The sequence below is a fragment of the Erinaceus europaeus genome, chromosome 8 (assembly GCF_950295315.1).
Source record: "Erinaceus europaeus chromosome 8, mEriEur2.1, whole genome shotgun sequence".
NCBI classification, from domain to species: Eukaryota; Metazoa; Chordata; class Mammalia; order Eulipotyphla; family Erinaceidae; genus Erinaceus; species Erinaceus europaeus.
Genome location: NC_080169.1, coordinates 47261663 through 47288449, shown reverse-complemented (window position 1 = coordinate 47288449; position 26787 = coordinate 47261663). Strand labels below are relative to the sequence as shown.

The following is a 26787-nucleotide window of genomic DNA, read 5'->3' as shown; positions in this document are numbered from 1 at the left end:
ATTTTAAAATGTTTCTAAGATCCCAGGACTGCAGTAATCTTTGCTTGAGCTAACATAGAGGTGGACTACTATCTGGGAAGATGGTGTCAGAGTGGAGGACAGAACTTGAAAGCTAGGTTAGGGCAAAGATTGGCTCCCAAGCTTGAAAAAAATATATAAATACAATTAACTATTTACCACATCAGTCTGACCCGGGATCCATGCATATTCATGTTTAGTATAGGAGCCTCTTCATAAGTCCCTGTCAGTCTGAACTCATTCACAGCTGAGAACATTCTAGGATACATTCATTACAGGACCAGTCTTCCTGAGTGGCAGAGCCTCCCTTCAGAGAGTAGGGTAGTCCTTACCATTGCTACTTTGTAGTGAGGGTAAGGTACTGGAGAGGCCCATAATGGCTAATGATGACATTCCCGATGGAAGTTACAAGTGATGCTAAAGAGAGGGATCCATTAGGTCTAGGACTATAGCATCTATGTGGGAATTCAAGGATTCCCTGACTAGGACCCAAGGTGATGAGGTAGCCTGGTACTGGCCAAAATGGCCATCTTTAAGTGAGCCAATATCTTCTTCCTTTCCAGTTATTTATTTATTTATGTATTTATTTATTTATTTTCCTTTCTTTGTCTGACAAGATTAGACTTTCTCCCAGTTGTTCAGGCCTTGAATATTATTTGTTATCTCCAAGGCAGTATTAGGTTTCCAGAGTCTGGCGTTAAGTTTGGGAGGAAATGACCTCCAAAATTGACTTTAAAAAAAAAGATATTCAAATGATTAATAAGTACATGAAAAAGAGTTCAACACCACTGATCATCAATGAAATGCAAATAAAAACCACAAAGTGATGACACTTTATAATTGTTATAATGACTATTATCAATGACCCCAGAGATATCAGGTACTGACAAGGATGTAGAGAAAAGGAAGTCGATATTCATTGTTGATGGAAGTGTAAATTGGCATAGGCATTATGGAAAACAGTATGGAACTTCTTTTAGAAAATGAAAATAGAGTTACTATGTGATCCCATAATCACACTTATGATCTGTCAGTAAAAGAAAGAAGTCAACACCTTGAGAAATAACTGCACTGTCATATTCATTACTAATCATTTATGGATACAGTGACATGGAAAACTTTATGTTAATGAATGAATGGATGAAACTGGAAGACATTGTGTTAAGCGAAATAAGTTAGATGGACAAATATTATATGAACTCACTTATCCATGGAACCTACAAATATTTGAATACCTATTAAAAAAAAAGAGCAAATTTCTTGTTGCCAAAAGAGGAAGGCTGAGGTGGGAAAATCGTAAAAGGTGATTAGAGGGTACAAACTTCCAGTTATATATGCCTAAAAAATTCTGGAAATATTTAGCATAGTGACTACAGTTTAAAAATACTATATTGTATCTTTGAAAATTTCTAGGTGAATATATTTTAAAAATTCTTACCATACACAAGTAAACTACATAAGATGATAGCCAACTTTATTGTAGCACTTACAATATTGTAGCACTTATTGAGTATACATACTCAATCAATTACACTGTACACCTTAAATTCATACATTATCTGTCATTTTTATCTCAGCAATGCTGAAGTGAAATAAAGCTTTTATTATTTTTTTTACATGAAATGTTCCTTTCTACTTAAATTTTATTTTTCAGTTCCTTAACACAAGCCTCTTGAGACTAGCTATTCCTAACGGTGAGACAGAACTGCAATTCAGCAGATGTCACTACTTAACTGATCCTTTTTCAACTGTCCTGTCAATTTCATGTTTTTTTTCCTGACTTTTCTCCATTATTAATTTAATTTAGACCTTTAGTGTGTCTCTAAGAGCCACCAAAGCTAGTATTTTTCATTTTGTGTAAGGAGATATGCATATAAAAAATATGCTTTCTTTCTGAACAAAAACCTTAATGCAAATATCTGTAGTCATACAGATTTTCTTCTATTGTATGGACATATCATTATAGCAGAAACATATCAATGCATTATAATTTTTTTGATAAGGAGAGGTTCACATTTCAGTTCATAGTACATCTACTGGTAAAATTTGTTAGTTTGAACATTGGACAAATATTATTACGTACCAAGCATTGTTGTAAAGATTCAGCAATTATAAAATAGATTAAAAAGACTTGTTATGACATTATATTATAGAATTACAGGAGAAAAATCAACTAAAAATATATGTAATAGTTTGGATAATGTTAAGAACTGTGAAAAATGTAGGCTACAGAGAACAGTATTTTAAAAAGCTCTCATTATTAAAAGTTACGGCATCTGAGTAATGATCTGCTAAGAAGGAGGGATCAAGCCATGTGGATATCCGGTATAATAACTTTTCAGAGAGGTAACTCCTAGTGCCAAGGCTCACATAGACTGTCACAAACACTAAGGAGTTTTACTGTAAGCATCTGCCAGGGATAAAAATTCAGGGCAGGATTTATTTTTTTCCCGTAGCTATTAAGAATCCACCTATAAGAGTTTAATCAGCTTAAGATGAACATCAGTGAAGATCTGTTTAGTGTTCTCTTAGCCATGACCTCATTGCTAATAATGGCAGTCTGAACTGTATCTCAGATGTGGGTGGGCCTTGGACGCATAGTCTGGCAAATTTTGATGAATGTAGAAGAGAAAATCTTGGTAATTTGTAGGCCCCAGTGGTTCTTCATCTATTTTACTCTATCCATAAGGGGCAACATATTAAGCAGATGTAACCAGTGAATTAAGTTTTAATTTAATATAAAATTTAGTCTAGTATAATACTTGAACTCTATCTCAGATTGACTAGTGATTGAGAAAGCTAAGACATAGGGCAATTTAGAACAAGGTATTCCAAATGGTGTGAATGGAAGGAACTTCATTAATCTGGACTGAATTCTTCAGACAGAGAGATGGACAGTAGTAGGGACACTACAGCACTAAAGCTTCTTCCCCCAGTGCCTTAGTACTACTAGTTGGGCAATACTTCCATCTGGGGTGTCAGGGGCTTGAAATTAGGTTACAAACATGGCAAACAGGTTACAAACAGGTGTCCTCTCAGATGAACTATTAAGTATTATGCCGGCCCCTAGAAGAGTAAAATATTAAGCCATAATTAAAATGCTATTCTGGAAAAAAAAAAAGTATGTGTGTGTGCACACTATGGCAAATACTTGTACCTGCATTGTGGATTAAATGAAGACTGAATGCAATAATACGTGCTATGTGGCTGGTACATGGTGAATATTCATTAAACGTTAGCTATTAATGTAATGTGTAAGAAAGGTATTATGACTAGTCTTACTTGGGCTAAGTACTGAATGTGATTCTTCTATTTTAATTAAGTTTTATCCATTTCTCTTAACAGACTCCAGTCCAAGTTTTGGTCTGAAGGCAGAAGGGAGCAGAGAGGAATGTTTCTTCTGAGAGTGACCCCAGCATACAGTCCCTGAAATCAAAGGAAGTTTGTCACTGTGGGCAGACACCAGGAATAGACCAATCTGATGTCTCACTTCTCTTTTTTTGTTTTTATTTCATTGAAACTAATGGAAAATATCAGATTAGACCTTTTAAGTTAATTGCTCCTGCTTACAGTTTAATATCTTAGTTTACTGTTAAGTTTTGGAAGACCACTCCAGTTTTTAAAAAATCTCTTTAGTTTCATTACAGAATAAAAACTAAACTAACCACAACAAGATTGTTACATTAACTCTGATATTTACTTATCCCGAGAGGCCATCTGCTTCTGGGAAAAGGCACAAGATAAAGATGCTCTCCATAAATATATCTAATGGATGTAAAATTCCTTGTTGATTACTGCAATTTATAGTTGTAGACTTGAGACCTAAGAATGGGTTATCTTTTTTTTTTTTTTTTTTTCTATTTCACTGCATAACAACAAATGTTAGGTTGGTCTCTAAAAGTATTGGCCTTTTGCTAAAAACTTGGGTTCCAGACATTACTTTCAGATGGCCTGAAATTCTTTTGACCAACATCTAGAAAAATCGATGACTAAAATTAGGTTGAGATGGCTTGTTCTGGTTCTGACAGTTAAACATTCCATCCGGACTGGTGTACTTTCAAAGAAGTTTAGCTAAAAGTGTCCACAGTCTCAGGTTGGACTTATGGCCCAGGAGGGTGGAGTCTTTGCAACCCGCTTACCCCAGGGCTTGCACAGGTCTGTGGATGTTGGGGCAAGCGCAGGACACGTATGAACCCACTTTTCCTCCCATAAACCCAATCAAAGTCTCTCACCTCAAAGGCTGTCAATTCTTTTTCCTCCTCAGCGAAGTACGCCCCCTCCATGCCAAACCTCACCCCACTCTTATTGGTAAATGACCCTTTCATTCATACACCAAAACCAATCAGCAGAGTTCTGGAGGAGAGAAGTAGACCCAATGGGAAAGCTCGTTGAGGCAGCTGCCGCGTCCCCAGAGCCGGGAGGCGGGGCCGGGGGCGGGGCACGGGTGGTGGAAGGGGGTCAGTTGCCATTTGGACTGAGAAACGGGCTGAGGCGAAGGCGGCGGCGTGGACTCAGGGGAGTTCTAGACACCCCCAGGATCTCCCCCCCACTCCTGTCCCCCTGAAGTCCCAGGAGCAGGGTTCCCGGCGGGCTCTCTGCAGCTGCCGGGCTTTCGGGCGCGTCCAGCCCCGCCAGGGCCGAGGAGCAGGCTGCGAACGGTCCCCGGGGCTGAGTGACCCGCCAGTTGCCCGCCTCGCCTCGCCTGTCAGCGCGATGTTCCGGGCGGCGGCGGCAGCTAGCTCCTCGCGGCCGAGACCGTGACCGCCACACTGAGCCCAGTCGGCGGTTGGGCCGTTGGACATTTGCTTTCTCAGCCTTCCCCTCCCCCTCGCCGAGGCGTCGGGGTGCGCGTTGAGGGGGGCGGGGGGCGCCGGGAGACTCCGCCCTCTCCCCATCCCAGCCCCGCCCCCTTACACACTCGCACGCACTATCGCGCCGGCTCCCACACGCCCGCTCGCGCGCCTCCCGCTCCTCACCTCGGTGTCGGCCGGCGTCGTCCAGGGCTCGCGGAGCCACCATGTCCACTGCCTCCTCCTCCACCTCCTCCTCCTCCAGTTCCTCTCAGACCCCTCATCCCGCGACGCAGAGGATGCGGCGCAGCGCCGCGGGCTCCCCGCCAGTCGCCCCCGGCGCCGTGAGCGGGAACGCTGCGGGCAGTGGAGGCGGCGTGGGCTGCTCCCCGGCTGCGGGAGCCGGGCGGCTGCTGCAGCCCATCCGCGCCACGGTGCCCTACCAGCTCCTGCGGGGCAGCCAGCACAGTCCCACGCGCCCGCCCGCCGCCGCCGCCGCCGCCGCCGCCGCGTCTCTGGGCAGCCTCCCGGGGCCCAGCGCCGCCCGCGGCCCCAGCCCGCCCAGCCCGACGCCACCGTCTGCCGCGGCCCCGACCGAGCAGGCGCAGCGGGGCAAGGGCCGCCCGAGACGGTCCCCGGAGAGCCAGCGGAGGAGCAGCTCACCTGAGAGACGGAGCCCCGGCTCGCCGGTGTGCAGAGGTAGCGAGCCCAACCCTTCCGTCCTCCCGGGCTGCGTCTGTCTCCCCGACGGTGCCCTCCGTGGAAACTGGAGCCTCTGCGGCTTCTCTGGGCGCTAGCGCCTTCTGGAAGGTGTGAAAGTGGCTGCGAGACCCCCCCCCCCCAGCCCTCTCCTGCGGTCGCTGCCGGTCCTTGGAGGAGCCAACCGCACACGCAACTTTTCATTTGACCCTCCTGCAGCCCCGCAGATTTTTTTTTTAAATCTCTCGTCACTTATCTGCATAGAAAGCTTTTTTATTTTTTCTTTTCCCCCCTCCGATTTAAAGAATTGATTAGCTCGTGCCCGTGCTTGTTTGTAACGGGGAAGGAGGAGCTGGGCGAAACACTTGAACAACAACAAAAAACACTCAAACTCTCCGGCAGCGGATGAGGGTCTGGTTGTAGTCTCACTAACTCTTTTGTGTTTCCCTACAGAATTCCTACTGTGCCCGTAACTACGAGGGAGGGTGTGTGTGTGTGTGTGTGTCTGCGCGCGTGTGCTGGACGGCGGTGGCATGAGTGAGGATGTGAGGAGACGGGCTAACCGTGGAGGGTACAGTTTGTCCCATTGTCGTGTATGGAGGGTCGTGACTCGCCCCGTCGTGTCCCCCCTCGTCCCCTTTAACTTACACAGCCCTGTGCATCAGTTATTCTGCACTGCAAACAGGTTATGCCTAACAGGATTTTTGTGGTTATTTTCTGAAGATTTATGGGTGCCTCGCGTTCACTTTTTTCCTTCTCTGTTTAAACTGCGCTTCACAGGATAGTTGAGCTGTGAAAGCTCAAGTTTCTTTTTTTTTTCTTACTGTCTTTTTTTTTCGTGTGTGTGTGTGTGTGTGTGTGTGTGTGTGTGAGAGAGAGAGAGAGAGAGAGAGAGAGAGCGGTATCAAAGGTAGTGGTAAGCTGATGGATGCTGTGGGCTTCCCTTACAGTTTTCTGTTTTGGTTTGGTTTTGTTTATGCCTGGGGGACACAGTGCATGAGCTGAGTCCTAGGGGAGAAATGGAAGATTAGCCAAAACAGGGATTTAGAAAGCTCATAAGGGAGAGTGTAATAGATGCCAACCTAGAGCTACGGATGTTGCTGCTGCAGCTGCACTGTGGAGAGAACCGATCAGACTGAGTGGAGAGAAATCTCTCTGTAGAAGGGAAATACTGTGGAGCTCGGTGATGTTTATGTGGTATGTATTTTGTTTGTTTGTAGTGGAGTCCTCATGAAGGTTTTTAGATTGAAGGAAGTGATTTGTCTCTGTTAGCATAGATTGCATTTCTTGTTTTTTAAATATATATATATATATATATATATATATATATCTTTAATATTTAAGGCCTATACTTGGCATGCCGGTAAGGTACTTGTTTTCAGACCACTTGATAGTAAGGCAGGGTAGGATGTTGTGCAGTAGGATGTGCACATGAGTCCCAAGAAATACATCCTGTAATCTGTATGCACCAGGAGGAATTTGCTCCTCCACTCCTCCCCCAGGTCAAGCCAGCTGCTGCAGAAACTGACATCCTCCAGCAAATCCTGAATGAATGGATGAAAACAACGTGATTGCCCTAATAATGACCACAACTGAACACTCTTTGGCTGTATTTTATAGAAAAGGCCACCATTTTCCAACAGATGAATGCCATATGCAATTCCCTTGCACATTTTCTAGAACTATATAAAATGAGTTGTAACTGAATGAAAAGGAGGCAGTAGTTACATAAATTTTTAAGTGATTTAACCTCAACTCAGTCAGAGGTAGAGTTTCTAAATTTTCTTTTGGGGACTAATGTAAGAGCAGTAAAACAAGCATTGCAGACAGATTTTGTACAGAGGGTTTTTGTGGGCAGAGTAGTAGTTTCAGCAGTTGCTGCAACAATATAATGGCCATCTAGTACATCCTCCCCCTTGGTTGATAAACACTAAGGTCTTACAACAGATGTATGCAAGTATGACTTGTTTTTCTGCATCGTTTAAAAGCCATAATTGCTTAGGAATCACATGGTCTGTCACCAAGTAGTTCTAATGAAATTTGTGATCGGGCTTAAACTGTCCTCTTTGTTGTAGTATGGCACATCCGAGTTTAATGCAATCATGATGAAAATACTTTTCTGGGTCTGGTTATGCAGCAGAGAGATTTACATCATCAGAGAGCTTGTGTTGGGAATGGAAGTGGCTTTTCTGTTGTTTTTAAACACCAGGCGGTTTTGTTAGTTTCTTATGTTGAAGTGATTTCCAACCCCTTCCTTGATTATGCTACCTTTATATTGCTTCTTCACCACCTACCTTCTCTGTACCCAAATTAAACACTTTAGTTTAAACAAGTCTATTTTGTCTACTTAGTCATTTAAAATCCATTCTGTGAACAGTTTTTCAAACGATTATCTATCTACTCAGATTCTTTTGAATACTGCAACGTATTCAAGGTTCTGACTTCAGTGGATTTTAGCCTCCACAGGTCAAGGCTCCTACCGCTGCTGTTGCTGCTGCAGACACTGACATCACTATACTGCATGAATGAAAACAACAACGTGCTCCATTTCTTGCTCTCCACCTCCTTTTTCCACACACTGGTTTCTGTTTGTAGATGTGTGTGAGAGAGAATGTTTAAGATGGTGTAATGCTGTATTTGAAACTACATTAAAAATGTTAAGTAGGTGGTTACTCAAGGGATATGTATTTACTTTAGAGACATGTTGTTTACAAAAGACTCCAGTGCTCTGGGCATTTAGAACAGAGGTGATAAAACTGAGCATTCAGTATTTTTTATTTAATGTGATGTGTATGGAAGAGATAGAGAAGTTGTAAACAATTTTAATTGTTTTACCAAGAAGAGATGGCATAATTTCTAAATATGTGAGGTCATTTTCTCCCTTTTTAACATTCTTAATATGAGTATAGGGTTAAAGCTATTGTGATAAAGAATTTATAGGAAATTAGATGCTTTTATAAGGCTGAGGGAAAGCTGAATTCTGTAAATAAGTACAGTCCATTTTAGTATATTTGTAAAATTCAGCAAAAGATGATTTACTTTTTCAATAGCACAGTTTTAAGTAAATTGAAGTGGGTACCGTAATAGAAGGCACATAAATCTCAGAATGTTGCTCACTATAGAGGACATGAAATTTAACAAATTGAGACTTTTGTTTATACATTTGGATCATACTGCATTTTTCATTTCTTTTGTATTTCAAAGCCTTAAGCTTTGTTATTTATATTCATTTCTGCACTTCTGCCATTAGCAAAATGTCACACTCCCCCTTGTTTGGTTCTGAAGGGTCTTGAAGTAGTGAATGACAAGCTGCTGAATGCATCCTTAGGCTCCCTGTGATGTGTTTGTAATAGATGTAAAATCATAAAGTATTATGCAAATAGTTATTTTTGTAATGGTAATACATAAAGTCTACCTTTGAGATAAATAGAACAACTCTAATGAGAATCTAGTTGGCTGTTAGTGTCAAAATGAATGATCTTTAAGCTAAAATAATTAGTGACAATCAAAAGGAAATATAGTAAAGTTGCTTCTTTTTGGAACTGCACAGAGCAAAATCTGTGGCTTTTAAAGCAATACTCAAATTTTAGATTGCAAGATAGTAGCAAATGTAAATCCTTTTTTTTTTTTTTTTGGGGGGGGTAAAGATGGAGAACTAGGCTGAATGCCAAATTCTAAAAGGTAGAAAAACGATTGTGTTAGAGTACTCTGACTAGAGAATACTGCTTATTTTTAGTATGCTAAATCTAGTGGAGCTTTTGATTAATAGAATCCCTGGTATGGAAAATAGCAAGAGTTGGTTCCTGATTTAACATGTCAGAATTATTTAGGTCTAATACAGTAACAGATTACTGTCTCTTAAAGTGAAATTTGATTATCATTTTTCTTGAGTATCTTGAAAGCCTTATTTATACCTTAAGAGCTCTGATCATAATTTTAAAATAAATACAAACAAAACAAGCCAGCACACAGTGTTAAATGCCTGCATGTGACATTGCATGTGTATCTTTGTTTTAATTCATTTACCTAGAGTGTTTAGGGGAACTTGCCTCAAAGCCTTGCTATACATAAGTGGAGATATGCCAAAGTTTTGACCTTTTCCACCTCATCAAATGACAAGTTTCAAATACCAATTTTTTGGGGGAGAGGTTTCCAGCCTTTGAAAGCTATATGAAGTCCCAACAACATTTATTATTACATGAATTTCATTTTCCCCATCAGTTATGATGCATAAAATTTCTATACAAATGAGTGAAGAGCAAAATAGATAAGTGATATGATTTGTTATTTACTCTTAAGGCACTGTTTATTGAAAGAGTATTTTTCTCTCAAATAGCTTTTCCTCTAGGCATATTGACTGTTGTTTACCTTAGGGGTATATCCAAGTGCTTTGTCAGTTTGTCTATATAAAGTTTTTTTATGTATGTATTGAACAGAAAATTACTTCATTGACAGTACTTTTTACTGAAGGACAGTATACATTTCAAGGATGTAATACAAATTAGGATCTATACATTAGGGCAATGTAGAAGAGTAATCACATCCTTGTGATTTTTATTTTATTTGTGCTAATGCAGACTAAGTGTTGTGTGAATAAGAAAACAAAGGCATAATTGGTTTCAATGACAGTGAGTAACAATGGAAAATAAATGCCATTGTTTAGCAAATGGCTAAAGGAAAATTTTCTTTAATTGTGATTTTTTTTTTTTTAAATTCTAAAGGCTGTTGTACCAAAACTTCCACATATAGCTAATGATCTGCCCAGGAATATATACTAACAAATTCATTATTCCTTATTTTAATTCAGTCTTTCTTCCAGAACTTAAAATTTACAGACACTGCCAATGGGCTTTTTATAGCACCTATCCTGAGTCTTTCCTGGCATTGTAATAATCTATGCAGTTTTATTCTCCTACCAAATGTTAAAAAAAACTAAATCAGGCAGGGGTAGATAGCATAATGGCTATGCAAATAGACTCTCATGCCTGAGGCTTCTGAAGTCCCAGGTTCAGTCCCCTGCACCACTGTAAATCAGAGCTGATCAGTGCTCTGGTAAAAATAAATAAATAAATAAATAAATAAATAAATCACTGGTGCTGTTTTTGCCCTTGTGTGCTATTTTTTTGACAAATAGTTGAGCTTATCTAACTGGTGATGCTTTTCAGTTGAGTTTATGAAAAGTAACTGGTGGAAACAGCATTGCTCTATTACTGGTATAGGAAGCCCTGAAAACTAAGAGAATAGCCAGAAGGTACCCCCTATACCCTTCCTTATCTTAATCTCTGGAACTGACTGTAACTTTACCTGTCATCCAGATGATTCTAGAATAATGATTTGTGCTTATTCTTCAAAACAGATTAGTTGTAATTCTGAAGAAAATAGGGATTTTACCTACATTATAAAAATACATTATGAACAGCATTTTGTTTAGTAGGAACAAACATGAAAGGTGCCTTTAAGTGGTGGTGTTGTCTACTTACCTGTGAATAGTATATAGGCAAATACCAGGAAAAGGCAAGTTTCTGAGTACCCCCAGTAACTCCTTTACCTCTAGTAGTTATAAAGGAAGAAATCATTGCATATCTACTTCATCAAAAAGTGGATTTGGAATGTAGATTTTTCTAGCTAGGTCCTTTATTCATTCCAAAAGACTATACTGTTGCTTCTAATTTTAAAACACTCTTAATATCCTCATGTGGGTTAATGATCTATGATTTGTGAACAAGAAGTAATAAAGAATAGGTTATTCCATTGTTTCCACAGGCTGATTAAACTGCTGGGATATGTTTTGACATTTCTAGAATGTTTTAAAATGAAATACCTAGGATAGTGAATATATCTACAATAGAATATTCATGAATAGGTCTTTGTTTTCCCATATATATATATATATATATATATATATATATATATATATATATATGAGTTTGTGTGTGTGTTTAGGCGTACACAGAGAGAAATTCTTATCCCTCGGGGCTCAAGAATGTGAATTTGATTATGTCTGATCCCCCCACACATCTAAAATCCATACTGTCCTTATATGTACTTTTCTCCATGAATATTAAGAACTTGTAACATGTAGTGGTAAGCTGATGAATGTTTCAGGAACCACTAAGCAGACATTGTGATTTCAGCAATTGATGCTAGCTTTAATTCAGCCCTCCAAAGAACCAGTTACTGCAATCTGTACACTCAAACTCTGTAGTTTAATGAAGTGCCACTATGGTGCATCTTGGTGATAGCACATCAAAATAAAGATGAATTAGAGAAATCAATGAAAACCACACATTTTGTGGCAAGGTCAATATGAGAATTTGTCTTCCAAGTTATTACAATTAAAAAAAAATTAGCCAACCATTTGACTATGTTTCATAAAAAGAAGGCAAAAACTACAACGACTACTGAAGAGCAATTTGCTCTCTTTGTGCAGTAGTCATTTATTTAGCTAGTATTGCCACAGGGAGAATTTTTTTGAATAATCCATATTGTAAATTGTAACTTTGTTACCAAAAAAAAGCTATTTAGTGGAGTATTTTATAGTGTTATACAATTTTCTTAAGCAGAACAATTAAAACAAATGAGTTTTTGATCACATTTGTTAGCACCTACTACATATATTTTAAATGACTTGATAGTATTGAATATAACATGGAACATTGACAGACAACTATAATTGCTTTATAAATGGACTCTATTAATTCGCTTTTGAGATTGTCTTTTTTTTTCCCCCTGAAAGATGGTATAAAGCAAGGCCTTGCTACATCACTACTTGATAGGATAGCCTGACTCTCTTCCCTAGAGTTGTCAGTTTATAGAAAAAAAAAAACGGCCCAATGAAAGAATTTTAGGAACAGAAATAGATACTGGAAAGTATTAGATTTGGAGTCAAGAGACAAGGGTTGTACTTAATAGTAAATCACTAATTCTTTGCATCTTATTTTTCTGTATAAAATTTGGTGGCATTTTAAAGTTTTGAATTGATTAAGGATACAATTTTTTTATTGTAAGGAAAAGGAATTTTATTACATTAGATTTTTCTTTTTTACATATTTACTTCTAGCTCTGCAAAACTGTAATTAATAAGAATTATATGTATTTAAGATATATAACACAATGCTTTTATGTATATAAACACATTGTGAAGTGATTGCTACAATTTAGATAATGTATATGTGCATTACCTTTTTTGTTGGTGTGTAATGAGAGCACTTAAAATCTATTATTAGCACATATCAAGTATACAACACCATTTATTAGCTATAGTCATCAATCTCTACATTAGACCTTCAGAGTGTATTAATCTTGCTGCAGGAAATTTGTACCCTTTGACCAACATCTTTCCATTTCTCCCACCTGCCTGCCTCTGGCAACCATTATTCTACTTTCTGCATTTATGAATTAAACTTTTTTTAAGATTATGCACACAAGTGAGATTATACAGTTTTTTGTCTTTCTGCCTTTGGCTTATTTCACTTAGTACTATGTCCTCCAGGTTCATCTATGTTGTCACCAATGGCAGGATTTCTTGCTTTTGAAGGACAATAGTATTTCAGTTTTTGTGTATGTATCTGTGACTATATATATATATATATGATAAATGTATCTATCTGGGCACTCCAGTTGTTTCTATATCTTGGCAATTGTGAATAACGCTGCAGTGAACATGGGAGGACAGATACCTATTCAAAATATGCTTCTCGGGAGTCGGGCTGTAGCGCAGCTGGTAAAGCGCAGGTGGCGCAAAGCACAAGGACCAGCATAAGGATCCTGGTTCGAACCCCGGCTCCCCACCTGCAGGGGAGTCGCTTCACAGGCGGTGAAGCAGGTCTGCAGGTGTCTGTCTTTCTCTCCCTGTCTCTGTCTTCCCCTCCTGTCTCCATTTCTCTCTGTCCTATCCAACAACGACAACAACAATAATAACTACAACAATAAAACAACAAGGGCAACAAAAGGGAATAAATAAATAAAATAAATATTTAAAATATATATAAAAAATAAAAAGAAATTTAAAAATACGCTTCTCTTTTCTTTTATATATACCTAGAAATAAGAATTGCTGAATTATATTGTAGTTCTGTTTTCAACTTTTTTTAAGGAACCTCCATACTGTTTTCTGTATTGCTTATGACAGTTTGCATTTTCATTGACAGTGTGCAGCTTCCTCCCCTTTTCACACTCTCGCTAGCTAGCACTTGCTCTGTCTTTGATAATTGTCATCCAACAGGTGTGAGGTAGCTACCTCATTGTGGTTGTAATTTGAATTTGCATTGTACTGATTAGTGATGTTGAGCACCTTTTCATATACCTGTTGGCCATTTGTTTGCTCTCGAGAAAAATGTCTATTTAAATCATTTGCTTACTTTTCAGTTGGGTTGTTTTTTCTTACACATATGGGTTCTTTATATGTTTTGTGTATTGACCCCTTAAGATGCATGATTTGTAAATATTATCCTATTCCATAGCTTGACTTTTAGCTTTTTCTTTATTGTTTTCTTCATTGTGCAGAAACTTTAATTTTATGCAGTCAATTTATTTATTTTTGCTTTTGTTCCTTATAACTTTTTTGTCTTATCCAAAATCTCATTGCTAAGACTAATATCAGTGTCCCTTGATAGCAGGTATAGGAGTTTTACACTTTTAGGTCTTAAATGTATGTGTTTAATTCCAGTTAATTTTATATGTAAGTGTTCAGCGTAATTATTTTGCATGTGAACATTTAGTTTTCTCAGTGTTGTTTCTTAAAGAGACTACACTTTCTCCATTGTATATTTTTGACACTTTTGTTAAAGATTGGTTAACCATATATTCATGATTTTTTTTCTGGCTTCTCTATTTTATTGGTTTATGGTTACTATTTTTTATGCCAGTACCATGTTTTTTGATTGTCGTGTTGTTGTTTTACATTGTATGATTATTAATAAAAATAGCTATCATTTACTGAGCTTTATATCAATTACTAGTATATAACTGGTCTCTTTTCACAGATGAAGAGTTGATAATCTTGAGAAGTAATTTGCTTAAGGTTAGGCAGCATATAGTCAATGTAATGGATAAAGTATCTACTGTCATATCTTTTATAATCATATTAACTTTTGTAGTTCAATATATCGATTTATAAATTGAATTCGTGACTTCAAGTTCACTGAAAGTTGTGTTTGAAACCCAGTGAATGGTGGTGTAGGAAAGCATGCACAATGGCTAATTTATTATTTATTTTCAAGTAGTAAAACAGTCAAAATTAGCTTGGCGGGGGTAACTCTAAATGAAACTAGACTCCAGGGTCTACAAAACTCTGTTGCAAGTATTCTCAATAATTTAGGTTTTAAGTTTGCATATCAGAATGTCCTGCCAGCACCAGCGAGATAGCTTACCTGGACAGTGTGCTTGCTTTGTCATGCTCACAACCCTGATTCAAGCCTGGCTCCCACCACACTAAGGGAAACTTAGGTGCTGTGGTCTCTCTCCCTCTCATTCTCTCACTTTCATTGCTTGCTGTCTCCCTCATTATCTGAAAAACAAAATGTCACTTGGATTAATGAAGGCCCCCCCCCAAAAAAAGAGAAACATCCTACCTTTACAAACAGTATTATGCCATTAGTATGCCTTTGCTTTAGCTCTTTAATTTTTTATACAAGTCTGGTTGGAAATAAGATATTTTATGTTAGTATAAATTTCAAATTTATAATAAAGCATTCTAAGTATTAACTTCTAACATTGTGGTTCTGTACTTTTATAGTCTTTTGATATATGAGCAGCATTCAAAATTATATATGCATACACACACACACACACATCAAAGCAAAGCTACAAGGTACACTGCGTTTTGAATTTATAGTTGCTTGTCCCTTCCAGGTTTTCTGGGTTTGCTGATGTGATATAGAAAATATGATTTTGGGAGTTGGGTGGTAGCACATTTCTCTCTGTCCTATGCAACAACGATGATATCAGTAACAACAATAACTACAACAACAATGAAAAACAAGGGCAACAAAAAGGGAAAAATAAATAAGTATAAAAAAGTAAATATAATTTTATCTCTAATACAGTAATTTCACCAAGGATGTATTGATATTTTTTGAGTGTCACTTTTGTCTGTTGTAGTCTTTTCTTTTTTTGCCTCCAGGGTTATTGCTGGGGCACTCAGTGCCTGCACCATGAACCCACTGCTCCTGGTGGCCATTTTTTCCTCCTTTTGTTGCCCTTGTTGTTGTAGCCTTGTTGTGGTTATTATTGTTATTGTTGATGTCATTGGTTGTTAGATAGGACAGAGAGAAATGGAGACAGGAGGGGAAGACAGAGACAGGGAGAGAAAGACAGACACCTGCAGACCTGCTTCACCGCCTGTGAAGTGACTCCCCTGCAGGTGGGGAGCTGGGGGCTTGAACCGGGATCCTTATGCTGGTCCTTGTGTTTTGTGCCACGTGTGCTCAACCCACTGCGCTACTGCCCGACCCCCTGTTGTAGCCTTTTTAAAGCCAACGTGGAACATTTTACAGGAAACATTAGAATTGATGTTTTTTATTACTATATTTTGTTGTATAGTATCTATAGTATATAATGAAGTTTCTCCTGATGTCTTTTCTGTAATTGCCTTTTTTCTAGTTGAATCAGTTTTTAAGTTGAATTAAGAAACATTTTTTTTCCTGGTTACCTGTATTATCATTGGTGCTCAGTGCTGGCACTTTGAATATTATCAAGTGAAATTTCGTTAATGTTGCAAAATTTGGTATTTAGACTGTGCTAAGATATAAAGTCATTAAAACAGTGACAGTAATTTATAGTATTTTGATGACTAGCTTATAAAACTTACTCTGAAATTTTGCTAATTTTTTTTCTTTTTTCATAGCAGTGAGGCATAAGCATGTGAGATTTGCTTGAGTGACTTCTCTGTGCAGATTTTTTTTTTATTTTTTTAGTTTTTGGAAGTGAAGAAGAGTCATATAGGGAAGAGAGACATGGACTGTTCTACTCTCCATGGAGCTAGCTCTTTCTGTGCTATCTGTGGTGATCATTCTGCTGCTTGAATGAGAATGTTCTGATAGTTTCCTAAGTGAGGGAAAATTTCAGCTAAAATTGCTCTAAAATGGACTCTGGGCCTTTGGCCTTGTACCCCTCCTCAGATATACCTATCACTTTTATATTTGATCGTTTGATGGAATCTGCAGTTTCACAGAGAGTTGCTTTAGTCTTTCTGAACCATTCCTCTCCCTCATCTTTGAATTCAAAGAGTGGGCTAGCCATATCTTCTAGAGTGGAGATTATTTCTTCTGAATGTGAATCTGCTTCCTAAACCTACTTGGGCATGAATTGCAGTTAGAATGTCTTTTACTCTCTGGAGTTCTGACTGAAGGTCTTCTTTCAAGATTTGAAGATTCTCTTTTATAAGTTCCTCTCTTGTGTGTTTTAATTCCATAGTAACGTGCTCTTTTAATTCTTGCTTGGCTTCTTGGAGAGTCCTCATAATGAACTTTGTGTAGTCTCTCTTTGAGAGTCTCTCTAAATCTGTAATTCCTTTGATTTCCTCTGTTTCATTTCTGTGTGGCTGATAATGGCATAGTTGGCTGTTTAGTTCTGTTTCTCTGCACATTTTTTTGTGCTGGTTATTGATGGCCAGCTGGTGGTGCTGTTGTGGTCTCTAGGTTTCTCTTGTTTGTATGCTCTGCAGCAAGTGAGATGGGGTGTGTAGGGGTGGTTGCTTTGGGCTGTCTTGTGGCTACAAATGCCCTGTTTTATATTGTGTCCTTGCCTTAAATTCAGAAGGCTAAACCCCCACCCCCACCCCAGTCAAAGATTGAGAGGTTTTAAGGTTTAAGGTTTTAAGGGTTTAAGCCTGTCTCTTTTCTTCTGGCACTAGAAACAATGTTACTTGCTTGCAGCACTTAAAGTAAAATTGCCAAAATGGTGCAGTTCAGTGCCCTTGCCTCCCAGAGCTCTGATTTGACTTTGCTGTTCTTCAACCTGCGCCCTTTTCACTCCAACCGCACATGAGCACCCACCTGAGGCTGGAGAACTTTCAGCTACAGATTAAGACTTCAGTTGGGTCTCGTATTTATTTGTTGTTTTGGGAGGAGAGGCGATTTGATCCCAGTTATTGCATGGCCATTCCTCCCAGAAGTCTGATATTCATTCTTTAAATGTGAAAATGACCCATTATTTTAGGGGCCTGGCAGTATGCACATAATACCAAGTGCAAGGACCTATACAAGGATCCTGGTTGAAGCCCTAGCTCCCCCATCTGCTGGGGGGAGGGCATTTCAAGAGTGGTGAAGCAGGTTTGCAGGTCTCTCTCTTTTGTTTTGTAATTTTTTAGTTATCTTTATTTATTGGATAGGGATAGCCAGAAATCAAGAGCGAAGGGGGTGATAGAGGGAGAGAGACAGAGAGACACCTGCAATACTGCTTCACCACTCACAAAGCTTTCCTCATGCAGGTGAGGACCTGGGGCTCGAAGCTGGGTGTCTCTTTTTCTACCTTCCCCTCCTCTCTCATTTTCTCTCTGTCCTAGCCACTAAAATGGGAAGAACAAAAAGAGAGAGATTCCATGGGAGAAACTTTTGAACTTGTTATATTTGGAGAAACTTCATAATCTGCTGGACTTTTTCAATTATTTATAAATATTTTTAAAATCTAGCATAAAGACCATGATTAGATGTAAAGAGAATAGAAAATAGAGATTTGCACTTCCCTTACAATGTAAAAATTTTAAACTATTAAGCATATTTGGGAATGATTATTTGTTTCACACACTGTTTGACTTACATACAAGTAAAATTCAATTTGTCAAAATGTTATTTACATAAACTTTTTAGGAAATTAATTACACAAGGTTGAGGTTCATCTGAGGTAACGATATATTACTGAATAGTATAGTTCCCTATTGCTACATGAAATATTCTACAGACATTTAGCAGACTTAATAGCCTACAAAATTGTTACAAATGAACACAGATATGTCTTTTCCATTCTTTTTCTTTTAGTCTTGAGTTTTAAGATTCTAAGATATTTGACATTCAAGCAAACCTTGCCAAGGGAAGCATTCATGTAGGCTTATAATTTTATTTACAACATAGTTATATGAAACATATACCTTAAAATTAGGTAAATGTTCCGAGGCTCCCCCCCAACAGAATAATCTGTCCTTATAAAAAATTTACTTCAATTATAATTTTCTAAGAATCTCTACCTAATCAAGTATATCTTCCATCATTAAAACTTCCACAAAATTTTCTACTGTTATGTAAGGAGGACAAGGCAGTAAATAAGCATAATTATACTAAGAGTGCTACTGGTGCTGTGAATTATGATTTTATTTATAATCTTGTTGTTGTTTTTGTCCCTACCATGTAATTTTTTAAAGTTTCTATACTTAGGACCAAGAAATTAAGTGACCAACTATTCGTAAGATTTGTGCAGTAATTGGATGTGGAGTATATGTATGTGTGTGTGTGTGTGTGTGTGTGTGTGTGTGTGTGTGTGTGTGTGTGTAAGTAAAAGAAGACCATAAAGTTCTTACTTTTCCCCCTGAGCAATCACAGAATAATTATTAACTCAGACTTCTTTTTAGATAGAAACTCATAATCATCTTTTCCTAAATTTTCTTTGGGCATTTCTGCTAATGCTTTTTACCTTCTTAATGGTTCTTTTACCATGTATATGAAGTTCTGATTTAAAATATATTCAGTCTATGTTTCACAGAATAGAAATTACTGCATTTTCGTGGTTTGTTTTGAAAAAAGTAGCCTGTATTTTTCTGTGTTACTGAGAAGAGATAATTTATCAATAGATTTTGCTTGTGTAACTGCAAATATGGGCCATGTGTTTTAATTATTCATATGTAATTAGGTAAGATTGGAAGTAGAATTATCAAAATAAGAGTATGAATGATTTAAGTCTGAACTCATAGAGTTGGTACAAAAATGAGTACAGAAATAGAACTGAAGTTCATTGGAGTATTAGCACTGTGGAATATAGCTTTAGCTAAAATATTCAGTCCCAGAGTATCATTGGATAAGGCTCTTTCTTTTTGCTAGCATAATTCTGTCTTCCTCATTTCTCTTATCTTATGCATGTATTACTATGTCTTGTTCCATCTTCTCAGGATTGTCTTAAATCTGGTGACTTTTTACCATCCCTTCCATGTCTCAATCATTACTTGTTGTTTGGATTGTTGGAAACTTGTCTCTTCCTCTGCCGTTGGTTTCCCTTCTTTAGTTTATCTGTTACTTTGCTTTAAACAGTCTTTATTAATTTTTTTTTCTGAAGTCCAGAATCCTTAACTTGGCATAAAAAACTAATCTCAGCATTCTCCATTGTGTACCTGCCAAATTTCCTATTTATTGAAAGTGCTATTATTCTTCTATAATTCAATTCTTTGAATACATGCCCCCAATCAGAGTAAGGAAAGTAATTAAGTCAGATTACCTGATTTGTGGTGATAATTTATGGTGATTATACAGTTTGTCTCACTTTAAATTTGGCTTAAATTATCTCCAGGACATTACAGATAAATAAGAGTTAAGTCCTTCTATAATAGAGACTTTATGTTCATCAAATTCTATTCCTTCTCTCTCTTTAAAAACTTTCTTTTGAATTATAGTGTGACCAACTTAGGATAGATGGGCAGAATGTTCTCTTTTCCCCTGTCATCATTTACCATCCTGACATGTCCAGGCCACCCCTGTTTTTACTTCTTCAAGTCCTCATCTAGACTTTATTTCCTACTGCTTCTTGCAGTCACACATAAGGCTAAGTGACGTATACCTACATCTCTGAGATGTTGTGGGTTCAGTTCAAGGCTATCACAATAAGGGAAGTCTCGAAAAATTTTTTAGTTTCCTAGTGCATATTTAAATTATGTTTACACTATACTGTGTAAAATATATTGTCATGTGGTCTATCAAGTGTGTAGTGCCATCTTCTTTAAATAATATGCGGTATCTGAGGAAATAGTTCAATTGGTAGAGCACAGATTTGTATGCCCTGAGGTCCCTAGTTTGATTTGGTAATTGTTTTTGTCTTTTTTTAACCAGATCAGTGCTCAGCTCTAGTGCTAGGGACTGAATGCATTTATTAAATAATAAGACATGAAAGTCAAATTATTCTGTGATCCATGGACTGTAGAATCGATGCTGTGCCAGCAAGTCTGAAGACATTAATTTTCTTGTATATCTGAATCGAAGATCTTTGTGGATCAGGTGCATTCTTAATGAATATTTTGATAGTGATATTTTGAAAGAGAAAATTTTTGAGTAGTAGATCTCAATAGTGAGCTTAAAATATTCAGTAACCAGCCAGGTGGCACACACTAGTGGGCAAGGATTCAGGTTCAAGCCCCCTGGTCCCCACCTACAGGGGAAAGCTTCATGAGTGGTGAAGCAGTGCAGTAGGTGTCTCTCTGTATCTCTCCTTCTCTGTCTCCACCTTCCTTCTCATCCCTTCTGTTTCTTTCTGTCTCTAATAATAACTAAAGTATTTTTAAAAGAATTAAATATTCAGTAACCATGTAGACAGATGTACTGTCATAATAACCTTTATTCCATTTGAGCACAAGTAGAGTATATTTAGCAAAGTTCTTTAAGACCTTAGGGCTTCCAGAATGGTGCATGAGCTGACTTCAACTTAAAATCACCAACTGCATTAGCCTATAACAAAAGAGTCAGTTTATCTTTTGAAGCCTTGAAACCAGCTACTGACTCCGCTCTACTAATATAAGACTAAGGCATACATGGCATTTTATTCTAGTAAAAGGCTTGTTTATCTACACTGGAAAAGCTATCTTTAGGAACCTAGGTGGTGGCAACCCTGTAGAGTACAGATATTACAGTGCACAAGGATCTGGGTTCAAACCCCAGTGGGCCCCACCTGCAGTGGGAAGTATTCATGAATGATGAAACATTGCTGCAGGTGTCTTTCTCTGTCTCTCTCACTCTTGCTTTCTTTTGCTATAATTTTTTAAAAATTTATTAGTTACTTAATATTGATTTAGAAAATTATAACAGGTATAATTCCACACCATTTGCACCACCAGAGTTCTGTATCCCCATCCCCTCCATTCTTCTTCTTCTTCTAGCGTTTGCCCTTCTTCCGTAGCCAGTCAACAGCATCAGGTTGAGCCTGATGTAAAGTTTCGAGACCTCCTTTGAATCTGGAGAGGTGGCAGTCGTTGACTATGTGGGTCATAGTCTGTCTGTAGCCACAGGGGCAGTTCGGGTCGTCTCTGGCTCCCCAGCGATGGAACATAGCGAACATAGCGGCACACCGGCCATGGCCTGTTCGATAGCGATTGAGGAGAGCCCAATCATAACGTGCTAGGTCAAAGCCGGGTTGACGCTTGCAGGGGTCTGTGATGAGGTGTTTGTTCTTTACCTCAGCTGACTGCCAGCTCTGTTTCCAAGAGACTGGAACAGAGAAGTTCAGTGTAGGCATAGGGGACCAGATTGGATGACGAGACGTCAAGCGTTGGACAGGGTGGGCGAAGATATCCGCGTATATTGGCAGGTCTGGTCGAGCGTAGACGTGGGAAATGAACTTAGATGATGCCACATCCCGACGAATATCTGGTGGGGCGATGTTGCTAAGAACTGGCAGCCATGGAACCGGGGTGGAACGGATGGTTCCAGAAATTATCCTCATGGAGGAATATAATTTGGAATCGACCAAGTGGACATGGGGGCTACGGAACCATACTGGGGCACAGTATTCTGCAGTGGAATAGCATAATGCCAGAGAGGATGATCGTAGTGTGGAAGCGCTTGCGCCCCATGAGGAGCTGGCCAGTCTTGCAATGATGTTATTTTTCGCGCCCACCTTTGCTGCAGTTTTTATGAGATGTTTGTGAAATGACAGAGTGTGATCGAGAGTAACGCCAAGATAAACTGGCTGGGCTTCATGCCGGATTCTCATATCCCCTCCATTAGAAGCTACAATAGTTCTCCCAAGGTTGCAGATAATGTGTGTTGATTATTATTTCTAAAACTGTCTATATTTATTTATATTTGCCCATTTTTCCTGCCTCCTCATCCTATGTTACATCTACACCTATTACTACTTAATGTCCTTCCTTTTTTCCTCTTTTCTCTCCAGGTTCTGATGGAGTTGGAGTCCAGAACCCTTTGGTCATCTTCCCCTATAATTTCTCCTTTTCTGGGAGTATGGACTGAAATTACTTTTGGGGTGCAGGAGTTGGGAGTTCAGGGTTCTGTAATTGCCTCTTCTCTGGATATGGTCATTGTCAGGTTGATCAATATGCCCAGCCTGTTTCTGTCTTTCCTTTTTGGGTAGGGCTCTGGAGAGGTGAGGTTCAGGGACACATTGGTGAAGTCATCTGCCCAAGGAGGTCGGGATGGAATCATGATAGCATCTGCAGCGTGGTGACTGAAAGGCAGTAAGGTATAAAGCAGGACAAAGTGATTAATAAACAGGAACCAAAAAGTAGGAATAGAGCAGATGAGAATAGGGATCTTATGGTGGAAAGAGGCTAAGTCCATTTTAGGAGTGTTCCTATGGGTCCATGACTTGTATTTTTTGCTTGAGTTTGATAGCTAACATGGAGGTAGATAGAAATATTGTCTGGGAAGATGGTGCCAAGAGTTGAGAATAGGGGGGCCAGGCGGTGGTGCACCTGGTTAAGTACACACACATGTTACAGTGTGCAAGGGACCCAGGTTTGAGAGCCTGGTCCCTACTTGCATGGGGAAAGCTTCATGAGTGGTGAAGCAGGACTGCAGGTGTCTCTCTGCCTCTTTTCCTTATCTTCCTATTCCTCTCAGTTTCTGGCTGTCTCTATCCAATAAAAATAAAGATAATAAAAGATTTTTTTTTTAAAGTTGAGAATAGGGCTAGCAATTTGGATTAGAGCAGAGAGTAGCTCCTAAACTTGAAGATAATATATTAACAAAATTAACTGTTTACCCCATCAATCTGTGTTTTGTTTGTTTGTTTTGTTTTTTTACCAGAGTATTGATCAGCTCTAGTTTATGTTGGCGTAGGGGATTGAAACTGGGACTTTGGATCCTAAGGCATGAGAGTCTTTGCATAACTGTTATGCTATCTATCTACATCCTATACCCCATCAATCTGACCCAGGACCCTTATATATTCATGTTTAGCACAGCAGCCTGTGTAACCTTTGAGTCCCTGTTGGTTTGAGCTTACAGTTTATGGTCACAGCTGGGAACATTGTAGGCTGCACTCATTTTAGGACCAGCCTTCCTTGAGTGGCAGGGCAGGATGACGCAGCCTTCCTTTGAAGAGTGGGGTACTCCCTACCATTGCTACTTTATAGGGTCTCTTTATCCATCTCTGTCCTCTTTTGATTTCTCTAGCCAACAGTTAAATAAAAGAAGATTTGGGGGGGGCTGTTGGGGGGGTGGAAAAAAAAGTAAAAAATAAATAAAAAGAAGATCTGTGTTTTAGTTTAGACACCTTTATCAGTGACTTTAGCTTCATCTTTTGGATAACCTGTGGAAGATTCTACATTAGCACTTCTATTTCACCTTTAACTTCATGCTATAGAGATAGCTTCTTTCTATAAAATTCATGAATCAGTCTCTGCTAGCTTCAGACATTTTTGCAGCTTTCTTAATACTCTCATCATTTATAAGATTGAAAGTAATTAGAAACTCAGAATTAGACTTTAGCTAAGGAACTGTGATTAATTTGATCATCTCTCCAGATAACTTAAACTTTCTATATGCCAGTATTGAAGCTGTTAGTTACCCTTTCCTATTTGTGTATTTTATTGGAATAGCACTTTCCTTCAAGAACTTTTCTTTTGTATTCTCAACTTACCTGTTTGATGCTAGAGGTCTTGCTTTTTAACTGCCTTGGCTTTTGACATGCCTTCCTTACTAATTTACTCATTTGTAGCTCTTTATTTAAAGTGAGAGATATGTAGCTCTTTCACCTGGAGGATACTATAAGATTATTAATGGTCTAATTTTAATATTGTATTTTGGGAACCAGGGAGGCCTGAGGAGAGGGTGAGAGTGCAGGAAATGGCTAGTCACTGGCATAGTAAAACCCTTTGAATGTATTACATTCTCTGTTGTAGTTTAGTTTTTGGTCCCCCAAATAACTGCTTTAATAACATCAGATATCACTAATCACAGATCATCATAACAGATATAATAATATGAAAATAGTGACTCTTGAGAATTGCTATAAGGTGAAACAGAAAATGGCGATGACAGACTTGTTTGAAGCAGGGTTTCCACAACCCTTCAATATGTAAAAATACAGTAACTAATGAAGCACAATATAACTTTGTTTGCCTGCACAACGCTTTCATCCTTGTTCAGTAAAAGAAATTGCTTGATTCTCTCTTTTTTCTTCTCCCTCATCTCATCTAGATATAGAGAAACTAGCAGAGGATTCTACCTTAGGCTCTAGGGGAAAGCTGGAGTTAAAAGATAAACTAAGTCTGATGACAGGGGAAAAGTGATCATGTGGAAGGCCATCTCTCAGCCAGGAAGCCATACATTGGGATTCTATTTTGAAGATATACTAATTTCAAGTAATTGTAGCTGCTAGTGTTGGAAGTCTTATTACTTGTCTGAATTTAAAGAAAGTTGGTCCACTGGCTGTTGGTACTGATAATCTTCGAAAATTCACCTTGGTAGTTATCTCATCTGAGCCACTGTATTGGCAAGTAAGGTTTACTGTTGCCAGTGCTTTTGTTAGTATGTGAGAGATGCTTCACAATAGCAAGTGATCTCACATATTTTTTTCTTAGTTGCCACTAGAGATGCTATAACTACTTCTTGATGATCATTTTGAAAGCTCATCTAACAACAACAACAAGATAATGGTAAGATAATCTATCGAGCCTTGAATGAAAAAAGGTTTCAACAAAGGATAGTATATCCTGCTAGACTTTCATTCAAACTAAATGGAGGGATCAAAACCTTCTCAGACAGACAACAGTTAAAGGAAGAAACCATCACCAAGCCTGTCTTGAAAGAGGTATTAAAAGACCTCTTACAAACAAGAACATCACCATAATACTTGCCATATATCAGAGCAAATAAAACATTGTTGAATAATGGCATTACAGTACATTAAATCCATAATATCAATAAATGTCAATGGCTTAAGCTCACCCATTAAAAGGCACAGAGTGGGAGGGTGGATCAGAAAACAGAACCCAACCATATGCTGCTTGCAAGAATCCCACTTGACCCAACAAGACAAACACAGACTTAAAGTGAAAGGATGGAAAACTATCATACAGGCTAATGACCACAAAAAAGGTGGGAACAGCCATTCTCACCTCTGACACAATAGACTTTAAATTAAAGTAATAAAAGGCAAGGCCATTACATAATGATTAAAGGATCAATCAAGCAAGAAAATGTAACAGTTATTAACATCTATGCAACCCAATGAGAGACCATCTAAATATATCAAACACCTACTGAAAGAATTATGAAAATGCATCAATAGTAATACAGTAATAGTGGGAGATTTTGACACCCCACTCTCACACTTTGACAGATCAAGGAAGCCAGAGAATCAACAAAAAAACAAGAGAATTAAAAGAAGAGATGGACAGACTAAACCTCCTGGACATTTTCAGAGTTCTTCACTCCCAAAAACTGGAATACACATTCTTTTCAAATCCACACAGCACATCCTCAAGGATAGACCACATGTTAGGCCACAAAGACAGTATCAACAAATTCAAGAGCATTGAAATCATCCCAAGTATCTTATCAGACCACAGTGGAGTAAAGTTAACATTAAACAACAAACAGAAAATTATTAAAACTCACAGAATTTGGAAACTAAACAACATGGTGCTTAAGAATTGCTGGGTCAGAGAGACACTCAAGCAAGAAATTCAAATGTTCTGGAAACAAATGAAAATGAAGACACAAGCTATCAAAATATTTGGGGCACAGCTAAAGCAGCACTGAGAGGGAAATTAATAGCCATATAGTCACAGAGAACAATAAAAAGCCCAAATAAACGACTTTACTGCACGCCTTCAGGACTTAGACTAAGAAGAACAAAGGAACTGTAAAGCAACCAGAAGGACGGAAATCACTAAAATTAGAGCAGAAATAAACAATGTTGAAAATAAGAGAACCATACAAAAGATTAATGAAGCCAAATGTTGGTTCTTTGAAAAATTAAACAAGATTGACAAACCCCTAGCCAGACTCACTAAAAAAAAAAAAGGGAGAAGACTCAAATAAATAGAATTGTAAACGATAAAGGAGTGATCACAACTGGCACCACTGAAATCCAGAAAACATGTAAAACTTCTATGAAGAGCTAT

The 26787-nt window shown here is 38.4% G+C and overlaps 1 protein-coding gene and 1 long non-coding RNA gene across 4 annotated transcripts in view; one reads left to right on the top strand and one right to left on the bottom strand.

The window, feature by feature from the left end:
- Positions 1-595: 595 nt before the first annotated feature.
- Positions 596-4556, bottom strand: LOC132539896 (uncharacterized). Its single transcript, XR_009551184.1, has 3 exons — positions 4251-4556; positions 3301-3444; positions 596-748 (listed from the first exon to the last, which is right to left on the bottom strand). It is a non-coding gene; the product is annotated as an uncharacterized LOC132539896 (long non-coding RNA).
- A 393-nt stretch (positions 4557-4949) lies between these two features.
- Positions 4950-26787, top strand: part of GLCCI1 (glucocorticoid induced 1) — a 105887-nt gene continuing 84049 nt past the window's right edge. For all 3 annotated transcript variants that reach the window (XM_060196172.1, XM_060196171.1, XM_060196173.1), the window contains exon 1: positions 4950-5507. In XM_060196172.1, coding sequence (XP_060052155.1) covers positions 5036-5507 — 472 coding nt within the window. In that variant the 5' untranslated portion in view covers positions 4950-5035. The remainder of the gene's footprint in view (positions 5508-26787) is intronic.